Source organism: Protopterus annectens, chromosome 15.part0 (genome assembly GCF_019279795.1).
Source record: "Protopterus annectens isolate FY-2018-M chromosome 15.part0, PAN1.0, whole genome shotgun sequence".
NCBI lineage: Eukaryota > Metazoa > Chordata > Ceratodontiformes > Protopteridae > Protopterus > Protopterus annectens.
Window position 1 is genome coordinate 598,216,464 of NC_056749.1, and position 15,707 is coordinate 598,232,170.

At 43.7% G+C, this 15,707-nt stretch overlaps 1 protein-coding gene across 1 annotated transcript in view; it reads right to left on the reverse strand.

Moving 5' to 3' along the window:
- The window catches only part of KIF4A (kinesin family member 4A), a gene marked incomplete in the record, with an annotated part of 2,786,372 nt that overhangs the window by 1,397,469 nt on the left and 1,373,196 nt on the right, over positions 1–15,707 (reverse strand). The window contains 1 exon segment of the mRNA XM_044057419.1: positions 6,018–6,101. Within this exon segment, the coding sequence (XP_043913354.1) occupies positions 6,018–6,101 (84 nt within the window).

The following is a 15,707-nucleotide window of genomic DNA, read 5'->3' on the forward strand; positions in this document are numbered from 1 at the left end:
GATTGCAGTGTCAACATCTGGAACTTTAACTTCTTCACCAATTTGCTTAATTTGCTGAGATCCAGAATAGGTCTCCAGTCCAGTCTTTTTTGGTACCAAAAAGAACCTTGAATAAGTTCCGGATCGAATCTGGTCTGCAGGGACATCTTGGATGACTCTTTCTAGCAACTTGAGTATCTCTTGTGTTCCATAGTCCTTTTGACCGGGTGGAACTTCTGGTATGGACTGGTTTGTGGGAGGAGGAGTAGAAAAGGAGATGTAAACCACTGGATATGATAGTTTGTACCCATTTGCCTTGGGAGATCTCTAGCCAGGCGTTTGGGTACAGTGACAAACATCCCTCGACTGCCTCCAGAAAAAAGCAGACAGGCCTCCTTTCAGGAGCTCTGGAAGGACCTGTTAGAGAATGTATCCGTTGCTCTGATTTTGCAGGCCCCCTCTGCTGTGAGGTCGGCATCTTCCATTAGGCCCTGAGGGAAGTGTCACCATGTGCGTCAGAAAAACCTTTTTGGGACTTGCGGAACCACATTTTACCACCTTTCTGACCTTTGGGATAAGGTCTAGATGGGGTAGAAAAATGGACTCCAACGGCAGACAAGGTTTTTCCGTCCTGTTTGCACCTGATCAAAGTTTCTTTCACCTTTGGCCAAAAAGGGAAGACCCATCAAAGGGGACATTGGTGAAGAAAGACATGAAGGCTTCAGCCAAGTTGCAGAGCCGCATCTGGGAATATCTCCTTGGGGAAATTCCTGTAACTGCTGCTCTGCTCACTCCATCAGCTGCGTATGAAATCAGTTTCGTGGAGGAATTGCCAATAGAATTGAGGGTGGAGAGCTACGAAGAAACTGTCTGCAGTCCATGAAACTACAGTACCTTGAAGGGCATCTCCTAGCTCTTTGAGGAGATCCCTTTGAAGTCTCGTAAAATGGGTCAGATAATTCAACGACTGCAGGGTAAAGGCCACTGAAAAGGTACGCTTTCCATATCTGTCCATAGTCCGTGCCTCTGTTGGGAGGATGAACAGATAAGGTCTCCGATAACTCCTCCTTAGTGGCTGCAGCCACCACCATTGTATTTATAGGGATGCCTTTAGGAACTCCTCCTCTGTAGGGGCAGTAATAAATTTATTGGGCCTCCGCAGAACAGGTTCCACTGAATCAGGGGAAGTCCAGGCCTTTCTAGAAATAATATTAAGGAGCTGATCATAGGGGGAGTCATCCAGGAGGTGTAAGGGCAAGATCCGAAAGCCACCAGGTTCACCAACTTGTCCTCTGAAGGGTTAGTGGGCTTTCAGCCACCCTTTTGTTTCAGGATCTCAAGGACGTCAGCAAAAGAAAGATCCTCAGAGGGGGACCGTGGGGACCCTTCAGACTCATTCCAGATCAGTGTCCGATGTAACCGACTCAGGGGAGTCTATGCGCTTCCTCTTGCACAGCCTCTTCCAAGGGACTTCCTCAGAGATACTCTGGAGAAGTTCTGGAGGAGACAATGCCACCCGCAGGGGCTTCCTGGGGCTCTAATCTTGGGAGGGGGGGATTGGACAAAGAAGAGACCAACCCCAGGGCCTGTGAGGGAAGAGAAGATGGCTCAGAGCAGAGCTGTCTGGGACAGCTCAAAGGGTCCCCTCACTCCACACAGAGATCTTCTGCTCCGAAGATGCTAGGGATCAACTCCAAGATGGAGCGGATGGATCCGAAGCCAATGTATAAACAGAGCTCAACCTCACCGAGAGGTAGAGGAGGCTCGGACAACTGTTCCGGCAGACTGCCCTCCCCGGACCCGATGGGTGAGTATTGGCTCCTAGACTCCTTGAGATCCGAAGGACCCAAAGACGTCTGAGCAGAAGCAGGAACAGATGATCCTGAACTAGGTCCCGGTACCGACTGTTCCACTGCTATCGGATCCATACTCTCTGGCTCCAAAATCACCACAGGGGCCAGAGGAGGAATCGAAATTGGTGTCGTCGATGGTCCCAAATCGTTTGGGGTCTGAGACTAACATTTTTGCCAGCACCAGAGTCTTAAGCAATCTTCACCACCCGCTCCATATCACCATCAGATAAACTCCTGGAGGAACAGGAGGATATTGAAGGAAATCTGCCCCTCTCCAAAATGGACGATCTCAGGATTGGAGATATCAGCACCAAAACAGGAGACAGTCTCCTAACTGGTAACTCTACCGGCTCCGAGGATACTGATGGGGCCAAAGAGGTTCATTTTGTCTTGTCGGAACAAAGAGCCCTCAGTTCCGAAGCAGTAACTTTTTTAGGAGGCTCTGAATCTGGAGACGAAGTAGCATGTCTTTGGGACCCTATAAGGGAAGGAGGAGGCTTGGAGCTTTGAAATCCCTCCAAAGATTCCTGGAAAGGACCTTTGAACAATCCCCTGACCATCAGGACCCAGATGCTGAACCCATGGCAAATTGTGCAAGGGTCTTTTAAGTGGATGGCACCCAAACAATATACACAACTAGTGTGCTCATCTGTAATAGACATCTCTTTGTGTGCACTGATCGCACTTCTTAAACCCAGACTGCCTATGTTCTTTAGGCTCTTTCTCCTTTTATTTCGACATGTTCATAAAACAAGGTACAAAAAAATTAACAGGAAGACGCTATGTGAATCTCTAAACATATACTTTAACTATAAACTGCTCCAAAGAGAAAGGGACCCTACTCAGTACCAACACACCTGAAGTTGAAAGCCACACAGATTAATAAACTTTTTTTTTTTTAAACTGTAAGCAAGGAAAACTGCCACAGACAGTTTAACACTAAATGCACAGCTTCAAATAACCAGGAGCCTACTGCTATAAACACCACACCCAAAAAAGGTTTCAGCAGACGCTGTAAAAGAAAAAAACCATCAGAGAACAGATGTAACTACTAAAAGATGCACTAAAACCTAGTAGTAGAAAGCCACACACAAACGAAGGAGAATCCTCTAACTAAAATGGAATCTCCAAGGGAAGGCACAGGGAGGGAAGCGGCCCTCTAAGTTAAACAGGCTGCAGAGAGAGCCCTCTAACTCAAACGGGTCTCTCTGACACAGAGAAAAAAATGATGCGCCGAAGCAGAGGGGTTTTTAAACAAATCTATAGCCAATAAGCCAGTTGAAGACATCCCGATCGCTTGAGCGGCAAACGAGATCTGGGGATTTTACCAGATGCATCATGGGATAGGGGTTAGCCTCGAGCTAGTGGAAGCTTTTGAGCTTTTGCATTCAGCAGAGTCAGAACTGATGCTTGGTTCCGAACCCAACCAGCAAGCATTACAGCAAGATAGGACGGCATAACATCTGCCTTTTGGCCTAGGTCTTTGATGCATAGGCTGACATTTTTTTCTGTCCAGGCCTACTGCCTTTTCAAAAATTGTCTGTCTTAAGTGCTGCTCTTTATTTGACCTCCTATAAAATTTCCAGACTGTTTCAGGGTATTCCCCAAGGGACTGTCTAGGGAACAGTTTAGTGAAAAGCAAAAGCTCTTTCACTGAATGCCAGGGATTAAGTTTCTTCTACTGTCTTGAAAATATTTGTGAACAGGAAATAAAACTAATACGGCAACCAAGGATTTAACCTCCACCAACCTCTAGCTTGCATACATTGGAGGGACAGATTTATGACTAGCTGTTTTCCCCATTTCTAGTATAGACTGCCATTGTACCCTAAAGTGACAAACTTGCTTCCTTCAAGGCTAACCTCCTTGAGACGATGGGCATCCTCAAATTCTTCAATGAGCAGATCAACTTCTATACCTCTGGAAGCAGGAAGTACTCCATATAAAAATGGGTATCACCCAGTAGTGAACAATCTTAACTTTTCTGCCTTGCAATACTTACGATTATAAAGATTTTTAACTAGGACTGGATTTAAAAGTGGTCTTTTTATATTTTCTGAGAAAGTATTTATATGTAATGCCTGTCTTTTTACCTACGTCCAAAGCTGCAACAGCCCTACTCCAGCAAAGGCATCTATATTTTATACCATGTCTGCATTCTGAACTGCAGTGTGATGGACTACATCTTCAGTCTGCCTATGGTTGTTACCTTAACATAAACTCAGAGTATGATAACTGACTGCTCTCAACTGAAGTACTCACGATTTACACCTTCGGAATGAATCAGTTTCTTATTCTGCATTCACTGCCTATAGGGAGACTGCTCAACTCTAACCCTATTCTGGATGATCTTCCTCCCGCAGATGAAATAACCACAGTGAATACTGTATTCTTAAAGAAATGATGGCTCTAGTTACTGTAAAGCCTATATAGCCATTCTTTTTTTTTTTTTTTTTGGGGGGGGGGGTTGGTGAATCACATTCTAAAACATTTTCAACCATGTTATCAGAAACATCAATAACCAGGGCAACAGCTGAAGACTGTAGCCGTTCTTTTCCTCAGAGTTCAGAATATCTCTTTTGGGCAACAGAGCTCGACACAGCCTACACTGGGTCTTAAGAAAATGCTTGGTGGGGGTATACGAGATCTAAACGTTGTTACGGTAATCAGCCTCGCAGCTTGGGAAAGCATGGATTCGGCCACAGTAAGATTAACCTCTAAACCAGAGTAAGAGGACTATCAAGAGAAAGGGTTCCCTTTTCTTTTCTTACTGCTGAAGCAGATAGCCTGCAGGTTCAAGTAACAGAAAAGAAAAAAAGGAGGGGGGGGGCAGCCCTCCATAACTGTGAATTCTTCTGCAAACTTTTAAAGTCAAAGGAAGGACATATTCTGGCCATCTGCTGAACAAAGGAGATCCAAATCGAAGGGGAAAAGACTAGACCGAGTACTTCCCACACACTAATGAAGTATTTCTTAAAACATCCACTAATTCACAAGAATGTCCTCTGCTTCCATAGAAAGATAAGACATATCTGGGTTTCTCACAGCAGACTTGTGCCTTCAGTAGATGCACAGGGCCTGGCACTCAACTGGGGACTAGTATACATTACAACTGGAGCTGAGCTCTGGCTGGTTTATCTTTCCACTACATCCCTGCCATCTAACTCCTAAGTAGTTAAGACTTGGAGAAAATCCATTCTAACAAATGCAGTACTGGTAGCAAATCATAACCTCAATGTACTAGGAGCATCAGACTTCATTGGAATTAATGGCAGCTATAGCCTTAGGAACTCTACCTGTCAATTCTTTAATCAGAATCTTGCAAGGCTGCTTTATCTTTCACTGATAAAAATGATTCTTGTCAGACAGTCAAAATATTTTGCTACTCTCCCAAGGGGCCTTGGCTCAAGAGAGTTGATCAACAAACCAGGGGAAGAAAAGGCATCCGTTGGACCAGTCTTAGGAACTTGTGATGATCTACAAATGCTTTCAAGCTTTCAGCCCTTTTAAAAATAACTTCTTACTAGATGCTTTACAATATTCACAGGTAATTGCACCATCCTCTTCACTAAGGCAGGCAAGTCACTACAACTAGAATCTTTGGGAGAATCCATCACCCATGGGACTGCATGACTTAAGTTCAAAATGCACAGGACCAACACACAATGAGGACACGTATATGTAACTTAGATGAAGCAGTGAAAATCAAAACTCTATGCAACACTAAAGCAATTTATTACAGAGGGGCTTCACCCCACACTCCTGCTACCTGCATATATTAACTCCCAAGATCAATGCACTTTGGAGTGACAGCAATTCTGTAAGCTACTGAGAGCTCAGAATTAGTCTGTAAGAATGCTGTTAACCCTTCAAAGTGTCAAATACAAATATATTAAAGGTCTGTCTTACTCCCCTCCCACAGGAGAATTTCTTGGTGATTCTTCTTGAAGGACTCTAGATGAATCAAAAAATAGATGAAGGAAAATAGTAAACAAATACAGAGACAAAATTAAAAACAGCAGATGCTGTGATGATAAAATTGTCTATGAATGCACTGTAGTAATGATTATAAAGAGCAATAGTTCCAGACAAGGCAATCACAAAAATGAATAAAAAAACTATACAAAGAATAAAACAAAATCAGTTTAAAACTTGAAAGGTATGAAACATTTCTTGTAGAATTACCTCTTCAGTTTTTCGCCTGAGAACATTTGCTTGTTTCTCAAAGTCTCTTTCTAATTTTAGAAGTTCATACTGTCTTTTGCGATCCTAAAAATACAAACATAATGGTTACAATTACAGCAAATATTTCTATAAATAAGGAATTAGCAAACGAGCCACTAACAAAGAAAACTAAACTTGTGTCAACTATAATGCAATATCTTGGAGAGCTTCTCAATCAAAGCATTCTATGCACAGTCAGCAAAAAAACGAAGTTGTGTACTTACCATAGTGCTCCATCTGTGTTGTCCATTTTTATTCATCTTCAATGACTGGGTTCGAATCCAACCCTTGGATCCAACTCTGCTGCTTTTTGCAGCACGTGGAGCACTGAAAGCTCTTGAGGTCCTCTCCTACCCATAATGCATTAGTCCCCTATCAAACCTCCGATCTTGTTTGCTGACTTTAGTGAATAAAATACAGTCATCTATACCAGTATCAGGAGGCTCAAACAGAGGAACACTGGTTCCTTTAGCATCTTCTGATCCTTCCAGAAGTTAAACTGGTATGGGATTGTAGGGAGGGAAGTAGAGGAAGAATGAAAATGGACAACACAAATGGAACATTATGCCAAGCACACAACTTTTTAACTATCATTTTTATTCAATCCTCCATGATTGAGACAGAGTCCCAGCTACCTTCATCCCAGGAGGACTCTATGGAAGTCTGCTCCTGAGAACCATTGACCCTAAGGCTGCTTTTCCCACAGAGACCAGATCTTACTGGTAAATGAGCAATAAAACTGTGAGGATTTGCACAAGTTGCAGCTGCACAAATATCGTCCAAGGAAGATTTGGACAGAAATACGGAAGTTGCCACAGACCTTATGGAATGAGCTTTTAGAGGTTTTGGTGAAAACAAACCCAATTTGTTAAAAAAACAAATGAAATACAATCAGTTAACCAATTGGCTAAGGTCACTTTAGTAACTGGCTTGCCCAATTTTGAGTCCAAAAAGGAGACAAATAATTATGATTTCCCCGATACCTTTTGTACTATGAAGATAAAAATGTAACACTGTATACATCTAACAGGTGCAACATGTACTCTCCAAGAAGTTTGGAAAGAAGACTGGGAGGTTGACAGCTTGATATTGGATTCTGACACACCACCTTAGGTAGGATAGATTGGGTCTTAACGATACCCTATCCCTATGAAAATTCGGATAATGTGGCTTACAGGATAGGGTTTGAAGCTGTGAGACTATTCTAACAGAAAAAATGTCCACTAAAAAGACAGATTTCCAGGTTTAAAATTTTAGTCCACACTTGGACGATGGTTCAAAGGGGGATAGGGTCAAGGATTTTAACACCGACTTCAATCTCACAGTAGAGTGGGATATTTAAAGGGAGGTCTGAGAAGAAAGGTACCCCTAATGGAAGAGGGTAAAGACAAATTATTGATTCCTAAGTGAAAATTAGAAATGGCATGAAGTTGCACTTTAATAGCTGAGGAACTAGCTCCCTCTAAAAATTGTAGCTAAGAATTCCAAAATGTTTGAAATTGGTGCTCAGAAGGCATCAATATCTCTTTTGTGCCCAAAAAACAAATCCTTTTTCATTTGCTTTTGTGAAGTTTTCTAGTGGAAGCTTTGTGGGATGACAAGAGAATGTGTGAGGACAGCCTGAGCAGTCTAGTTATCAGCGGAATTAGAGAAACCAAGCAGTCAACTTTAGGACAATGTCCAGGTGTACAGAGTTGTCAGGTGAGACAGGAGGTCTGGGGTTTCCATGGTTGGCAAAGGAGAATAGGCCAAAAGACAGAAACCACATCTGATAAGGTCAATAAGTGCCAATGGGGATGACTGAGCTCTTCAATCGTGATGTTTCCTGAAGAAATTTGGGGATTAGAGGTGCTCAGGGAAAGGCATGGAGGCAACCAGGGGACCAATTGTCGAGAACAGCATTGCTTGGTGACTCTCCCAGTTGGGGGAATCAGGGCAAAGAACCTGTTGCATTTGCTGTTGAAGGGAGATGCAAAAAGACTGCAGCAAAGTTAGCCCCATCAACAGGAAGTCTTTTCAGCCACATTCATGTTGAGAGACCACTCGAGACATTAGAATGGACCTGCTCACCTTGTCTATCACGTTGGATTCCCTGGGATGTGCATGGTTATCATAAATCAATTGGATAAGACTGCCCATCACCAATTTCTCAATGCTTTTCAACAAAATAGGTAAGATTTGGTTCCTCCTTTGTTGATGTACCAAACCATTGACATAATCCATCTGAATCGTAATAGTCCTGGAGGGGAGTGCATCTTGGAAAGCCTGCAACATAACAGGACAGCTCATTTCTAAGAGAACGATATACATACTGGCCTCTTTGGGAGACCATGTGCCTCGGACTATTTTTCCCCAAGAAGCACCCCCCACTTGATTTGGGGAAACGTCCGTGGCCAGGAGGAAGAGTGAAGGGGTAACCTTGAACTTGATCGGAGCAAATCCACCAAAGGAGGCAATTTCTACATGCCGGAGTTATCTCGATCTGGCTGGATAAAGGCTGGTGGAGAAAAAAACACAGAGTTGCTAGTGTCCACTGAGGAATTCTCAAGTGATATCTTGCCAATGGAACTATAATCATCACAAAAGATGGTGACCCCAGTACTTGGAGGATTATTCAAGCAGAGACAGAAGAATTTTGAATAACCTTTTTGACCTGGAATATTATCATTTGAACCCTTGGAAGAGGAAGAGAGACTATCAAGGAAGACGTGTGGAGCAAAGTCCTTATGAACTGCAATATCTGAAATGGTGTTAGTTGAGATTTGTTGTGATTGATAGTAATTCCTAGTTGAGAGCACAATGGATTACATGATCTCATGTTTTGATCAACGGATGCCTAGGAGTGGTTATGAGCCAGTCATCCAAATAAGGAAATACCTAGAATCCTTGCAGTCTCAAGTGAGCTGCTACCACTGCCATGCATTTGGTGAACACCCTGGGGGCTGTGGTGAGACAAAAGGGCACAGCTCAGAACTTGTAACAACTGGCCCCCAGATGGAAGCATAAGTATCTTCTGCATTGCTGCCCACTTTAATATGATGGTATGCATCCTGAAGATCTACTGAGTACATCCAGTCAACCTTGAGCAGACCTGGCAGAAGACTGAATCTTGACCATTTGAGAGTTTTTGTGCTGAACTGACTTGTTCATATAGCGGAGATGCAAAATTGGTCTTCAGTCCAATATTCTTTGGCATTAAAAAGTATCTTGAGTAAGTTCCGGACTCTTTCAGGTCTGGGGGGACCTCATGGAAGACTGCCTTTTAGCAGCTTTATTTATTTATAGTGCTGCTGATGCCTTCCTCTGACTCAGTGGATCATCGGTAATTTTGTTTACTGTACAGGGAGGAGGAAAGAAAAAGGGAGTACAACTTCTGGAAATAATCCTCTGCACCCATGAATCTTTTGTTAATCTGCAGCCAGGCTCTCTGGTGCAGGCATAAATGACTCCCAACTGCCTCCAGAGGTGCACAATTGGGCCTCTCATTCAGGGGTGCTGGTAGGATCAGTCATAGAAGGAATTTCTAGACCCTTGTTTCTCTGGACCATCTTTGCAGTGTGGACTGCATCTTCCATTAGAGTTCCCCCCTCTGTTTCTGGGGGACCCATCTCCATGGGGATTTTGGAAATTACCCTGGGATTTTTTTTGACCACCCCATTGATTCCTGGAAAAAGTCCTTTGAGGGGTCAAAAAATGTACGCCCATAGCAGACAGGACTTTTCCTTTCTGCTCACACCTGGACAGGGTGTCTAACGTTCGGGCCAAATACAAAACTTCCATCAAAAGGAGCACTGACGAAAGACTTGAAGGGCTCAGCAAAATCACACAGGCGCATCCACATATGCCTCCTAATGGAAATGCCCAATTCTTCCACCCTAGAGGTACCTTCAGCTGCATATGAAATCAGCCTTACGGACAAACTTGAAATGGACAGCAGGGTAGACAACTGAGAGAAATAAAACTCAAAAGTAACAGTCCCTGAAAGGATTTGGTGATTGCTTTAATCAAATTCCTCTGAAGTCTAGCAAATTGTGCCAAATAGTTCAGCGATCAAAGTGCAAATGTTACTGAAACATACACACGCTTCCTAAAATCGGACCGTCTTCCCAAACTCCCTGTTAGGAGGATGAACAAGGGAAGTTCCTTCTGTAAGTTCCATCTTTGTAACCACCACCACGACTATAGCAACCACAGGTACTTGGATAAGAGGTAGTGAAAAGCTCTGCTAGAGAGTAGTGCAGTGCATGTGTAACATATGCCAGCATAGATAGCTGGAGTCTTGTAAAGAATCATATGTCATTTGAACAGCAGACTAGGCTGTAATGATGGTTGTGTTAATGTATCAACAGTGGATCCTCCTGGACAGAAAATAAATATACATGTATGGTAGACTATAAGGCTGTAACTGATGAAACATATATATTTTAACAGAGGGTACTGAAAGGGAAAGGGTTAAGCTCAGCCCAGCTAACCTTAATAAAAATTGCCTGAAATTGAATGACTTGGTTTAGGCCATAAAGATTTTCTCTCGCAGGTCTGACTGTTGCCAGAGAACAGCTTGTTAGTTTCTGCAGGAAGATAGGAAATGTTGCAATTGTTTTAAAGTTTCTAGATGTGGCAATAAACGTTAGCTAAAGTTCTGTGTATGTACTGTGACCCATCAGTGCCAGATCCTGTCTGAGTTTCTAGTGATGGGGTAGTGTGGGAACAGCAGTGTAAGGTGACCAGATGTGATGTCATTCTGTAGCCAGCACTGAAACTGTATTTAAATACTAGTGAAAGATGTGAGGTGTGCACTCTGTTTTTGGGACCTGACATCCACCTTCACCTTGCCTTGCTTTAGTAACCAACTAGGGAAAGAAAAGTTGTGTAAAATCTTACCATAACAGTTCTTTTCTGTTTCAGTAGTCTTTACGAGGGAGTTCACCATCGTAGGGCGAGTCGTACATTGCACTTAAGCTATCGTACGTTGGCCATAAAAGTGACGTACGCACAGACCTCAAAACTGAATGCCTAAGGAGGAAAGCCAGCCTAAGGAAAGTAGGGTATGACCATCCAAGGAAAAGAACCAAACAATTGGGGGAAGGAGGGAGGGACTGAAATACTGCAACAGAGAAGAGGAGGCATCTATCGTTATGGTAAGATTTTGCACAACTATTCTATGTCCTTCTATTCATCTGGGGCAGTTTTTTTTTTTACATGGAGTGTACAAAAGCTTGTGAAGAGAGGGTGGAGAAGCAGCAGCCAAGCACTACAGAAAGCCATGGAGTATGGCTCTGGCAAAACCTGCCATAGACTTAGAAATGTCATTCAATTTGTAATGTTTAGTGAAGGTATGCACAGAAGTCCATGTATTCACCTCAAGAACAAAGGTATCTATTCCCTTGAAGAAAGCACCAGATGAAGCTACAGCCTTAGTGGAAGGGGCCTTTACACAGATGAAGCAAGAGTCTTACCATGCTTCACATAAAAAGACAAAATAGCCTAAGAAATCCAAGAAGAAATAATCTGCTCAGAAACAGGCAGTCCCAGAGCTATGGGATGGTAGAAAACAAAAACCTGGTCTGATTCCCTGATAAACTATTTGGACAAGAATAAAACTAAGTTGTCTATGCACATTCAGGGTGTGCAGCAACTTCTCACTAGAATTCTGGGAAGAAGGAAATTAATGGACTGGTTGAATGACAATTCATTGACTACCTTGGGCATAAAGGAAGGGTTGGTTTGCAAGAGCACCCTGTCTTTATATTAAAAAAAAAAAAAAAAAAAAAAGGGGAAGAGGCCATTAGGACTTGGAACTCAGACACGTTTGGTTGAAGTTAAAGCTAACAGAGGTACAGTTTTCCAGGAGCAGTGTTGCAGAGAAGCTGACTCGAAAGGGGGGAGGAGTCAGCTTTTATAGCACAAAATTAAGATCCCAGGGAGGAGGGATAGGTTTCCTGGGAAGTCTAATGAGGAGGACACCTTTAAGAAATATGGACTCAAATCTACTACCTAGAGGGGTGATAGAGGCAGACAGAAATAGCTGACATATGGGCCTTCACTGAAGAGTAGGCCAAGCCAGTCTTGAGCAATTCCACAAGACAGAACCAAGGGGATTGCAACTGATTGAGGTGTCTCAAAGCCAGGATCCACCAAGTGAAAATCTCTTCCACTTGGATGCATAACATTTTCTAGTACTGGGTTTCCTGGCTTCCTGCAGCACCTTTACCACGTCCACAGAGAACAGTTGTCTAAAAGGAATTACAACCTCATCATCTACAGAGCCAACTGAAGAGTAGACAAGTGGGGATGGATGAGAGCTTCTTTGTCTTGTGTGAGCAGGTATACCATGTGAGAGAACTTGGGGTGACTGCCCTCATCTAAACGCAGATGAAGGAATCAATACTCACTTTGCCAAGGGAGTCACCAGCAATATTTTTGGGTTGGCCTGTTGAATTTTGAGCAGGACTTTTGGAATGAGAGGAAGGGAAGGGAATTAATACAGAAACATCCCCTTCCAAGTGAATAAGAGGGCATCCATCTTCCAAACAAAAGGGTGTGGAACTCTGGCATAAAATTATGAAAGTTGTCTTTTTTTTTTTTTTTTTTTTTGGGGGGGGGGGGGGGGTCTACATCAAGTATACACCACCAGTGGACAGCATCCAGAAACATTCCTCTGAAACATCCATTCGTGGGACAGTTAGGGATCTGCTCAAGGTGTCTGCCAAACAATTTTGTCTGGATGGAATGTACAGTGCCTGAAGAATCACCAGATATTGGACTGCCAGGTCTCAAGCCTGCATAGTAGGTAGGATTTGGATCCCCCACTTGTTCACATATAAGAGGACCATCATAGAGAACACATTTAAAGGTCCTGGGAGGAAGAGAGGATGAAGGGTCTGAATGGCTAGCAACAGCACCCTCATCTCCCTTGCACTGATGTGTTCTCTTTGTTGAGATGGAGACCACACCCCTTGTGCTTTCAAATTTCTGAAAACTGCTCCCCAGACCACATCCAAGGTGTCTGTAAACAGCTCTTGGACTGGTGACAGAGGATGCAAGGGGAGTCCTGTGTTGAGTGACACTTGTTGGATCCACCACTGTAGCTCCCTCTTCAGATAGGAAATTAGGGGAATTGGAAACTCTAGACAGTATGACTGCTGCATCCAAATGACTTTAGGAACCACTGGAGTTTTCTCTTGAGAAGTTTGTCCAGAGTTCACATTTGAATGGTGAATGCCATGAACCCCAAAACCATTAGGAACACTGGCCGAAATGTGGTGAAGAGGCAGAAGATTTTGGAAATAGGAGGTGAGGTCCTGCGTCTTCTGAGGAGGAAGAAAGAACCTCATGAAGTCAGTCTGCATCCTGCACCACAGGAAGATGTGATCCTGAGACATGGTGAGAACAGATTTTTTGTGGTTTCTTTCTGGCAGTTTATGGTGAAGCCCAGACTTTGTAAAAGAGGAATGGCAAAGAGGACGCTTTGTTTCAGGCTCTCTGCAGAGGTTGCCAAAAAAGAGGAGATCGTCCAGGCAAGGGAAACTGTGGATGGCCTGAAGCCTGCAGTAGGCAATCACAGCAGGTAGACATTTTGTAAATACCCTTAGTGCAGTAGAAAGTCCAAAGAGTAAGGCAGAGAACTGAAAATGCCACAGAAAGCCTAAAACCATCTTGCAGTTGGGGTGGATGGGAATGTCTAAGTATACATCTTTGATATCCAGGGAAGTCAAGTAGGCTTGTGACAGAATAAAGGGGAACAAGGTCTAGAAAGGTAACATACGGAAGGCATTGACATGAAATAGATTCAGAATAGGTCTCCAAGAACCATCCTCTCTCGGCACTAGGAACACACTAGAGTAGAAACCTCCTCCTTTTTGGTCGTGAGGAACCTCCTGAATGGTCCCTTGTCTCCGCAGGTCTAGCAGTACCTCTGGAAAAGAGGGGAATGAAGGAAGGTAGGGAATCTCATACCAGAAAGTACCCTTTTTGAATGAGAGAGAGAACCCAAGAGTCGAATTATGCTTTCCCAGACTAACAGAAAGAGGCACTGGGAAAAAAAGGGGAGGGAGGAAGTTTGGGCAGTCAAAGGTAACCATGCTTGCCAGGAAAGGATTGCTTCTGAGACGGAGTTACTGGGAAAGCCCTGGGCTGCTGAGACCTCCTACCACCCTTTTTAGTTTACATGAAAGAGAGGGGGTGTGTCTACATACAAAAGCAGTTTCTGCTGGTTAATTTTGTTGAAATTTAGGCACTGGAGAAACAGATTTATTTCAGTTATTTACCCTTTTCCTGCAGAGATTTAAATAAGTTTGCATTGTTTGGCCCTGCAGCTGCTGTATTGCCCAAAGGGGCATACATAAGTTTACATTTAATGTCCACTGGTAATTGCTGGAGCATTAACCAGAAGGATCTGCTTAAGACAGAGGCAGCTGTCTTGGCAGAAGTCTCTGCAACATCATAGCTGCATTTGATGGACTGGTGCACTGTCTGTCAAGAGGGTCCAAAGCAAGGATGCAGACAAGGTCTTATTCCCTGAATCAGGCAAATCAGAAATGATCTGAGAAAGTAGAGAGTAAAGGTCAAGGCCAGGGCAAATTTGGCTGTGTGTGTTTGGTAATTATTGGCTCTAGGTCCTTATCTGAAGGAAGAAGAGAAGTTGAAGGGAGTAACCTGGATCGCTTGTTTGAAGCCACTGAAATCAATGGATCTGCTGAAGGAGGACATCTGAACAGGAACTTGCAGCCCTCAGGTACTTGTAAAATCAGTCAGGCCGCTTAGGAGGCAGGAAGCAGAGCAATGGCATCTAGAAAACCAGTTAACACAGGAGGAATACCTGATGGTCTGGATGATTCCACCTGCAGATCATAGTATTTTTTTGTACTTCAGATACCGGACACCTATCATTTGAAATGATCCCTCTTTTTGACCAGAGTTTCTCCAAGAGAGAGTTCTATTACAGGCGAGTCAGTTCTATTTGAGTCCTCCCTCTGGGGAGGTGCAATTCTAAAGGGGAGGGGATCTGAGGAAAAGACCACAGATTCCTCTTCTGAGGATGCCTGTTCCTCTGATTAACCCTTTTTCGTAACCCTTTTATGTGGAGAAAGTGTGTGTAGGGGGAGGGGGGCAGGGACTGAAACATCCGGAGCAGGTTTTAATGGCCTTGAAAAGGCCTTCGGTGCATTACTGCCACTTTGAGGGTCCCTTGGAAGGAGCAAGTGTTTAAATGTGGGTCTGTCGTCTGTAATGTAAGAGGCCTGGACGTAGGCCTACATGCAATATTAAAGCGAATTTCCTCTCGCATAAGGATCCGAGGTATCCCCTTAAGGCCTTCGGTTATCATGAGCCTCGGTTCCCACTGTACACCTGAGACAGATGCCTGCTAAGACTAAGGATGTGCATATGGTCAGAACCGAGGCAGCCTCTACCTGTGGAGTGGTATCAAGGAACTGTACGCATCTCCGGACTCTCACCCACCACAGGAGAGATGTCCATAATAAGAGGCACAGAAGAAGGTTCATGCCTTGGCTTTTTGGCCTCGTCACTAACTCCACCTTGGGCCCCAAGTAACCCTCCACCGCACTTTTCACCTTCTCAAGAAATTTGAGAATTAGGAGGAGGAGGAGGAAATACAGAGAGTAGACCAGGAGGGCCAAGCATGGACTACAG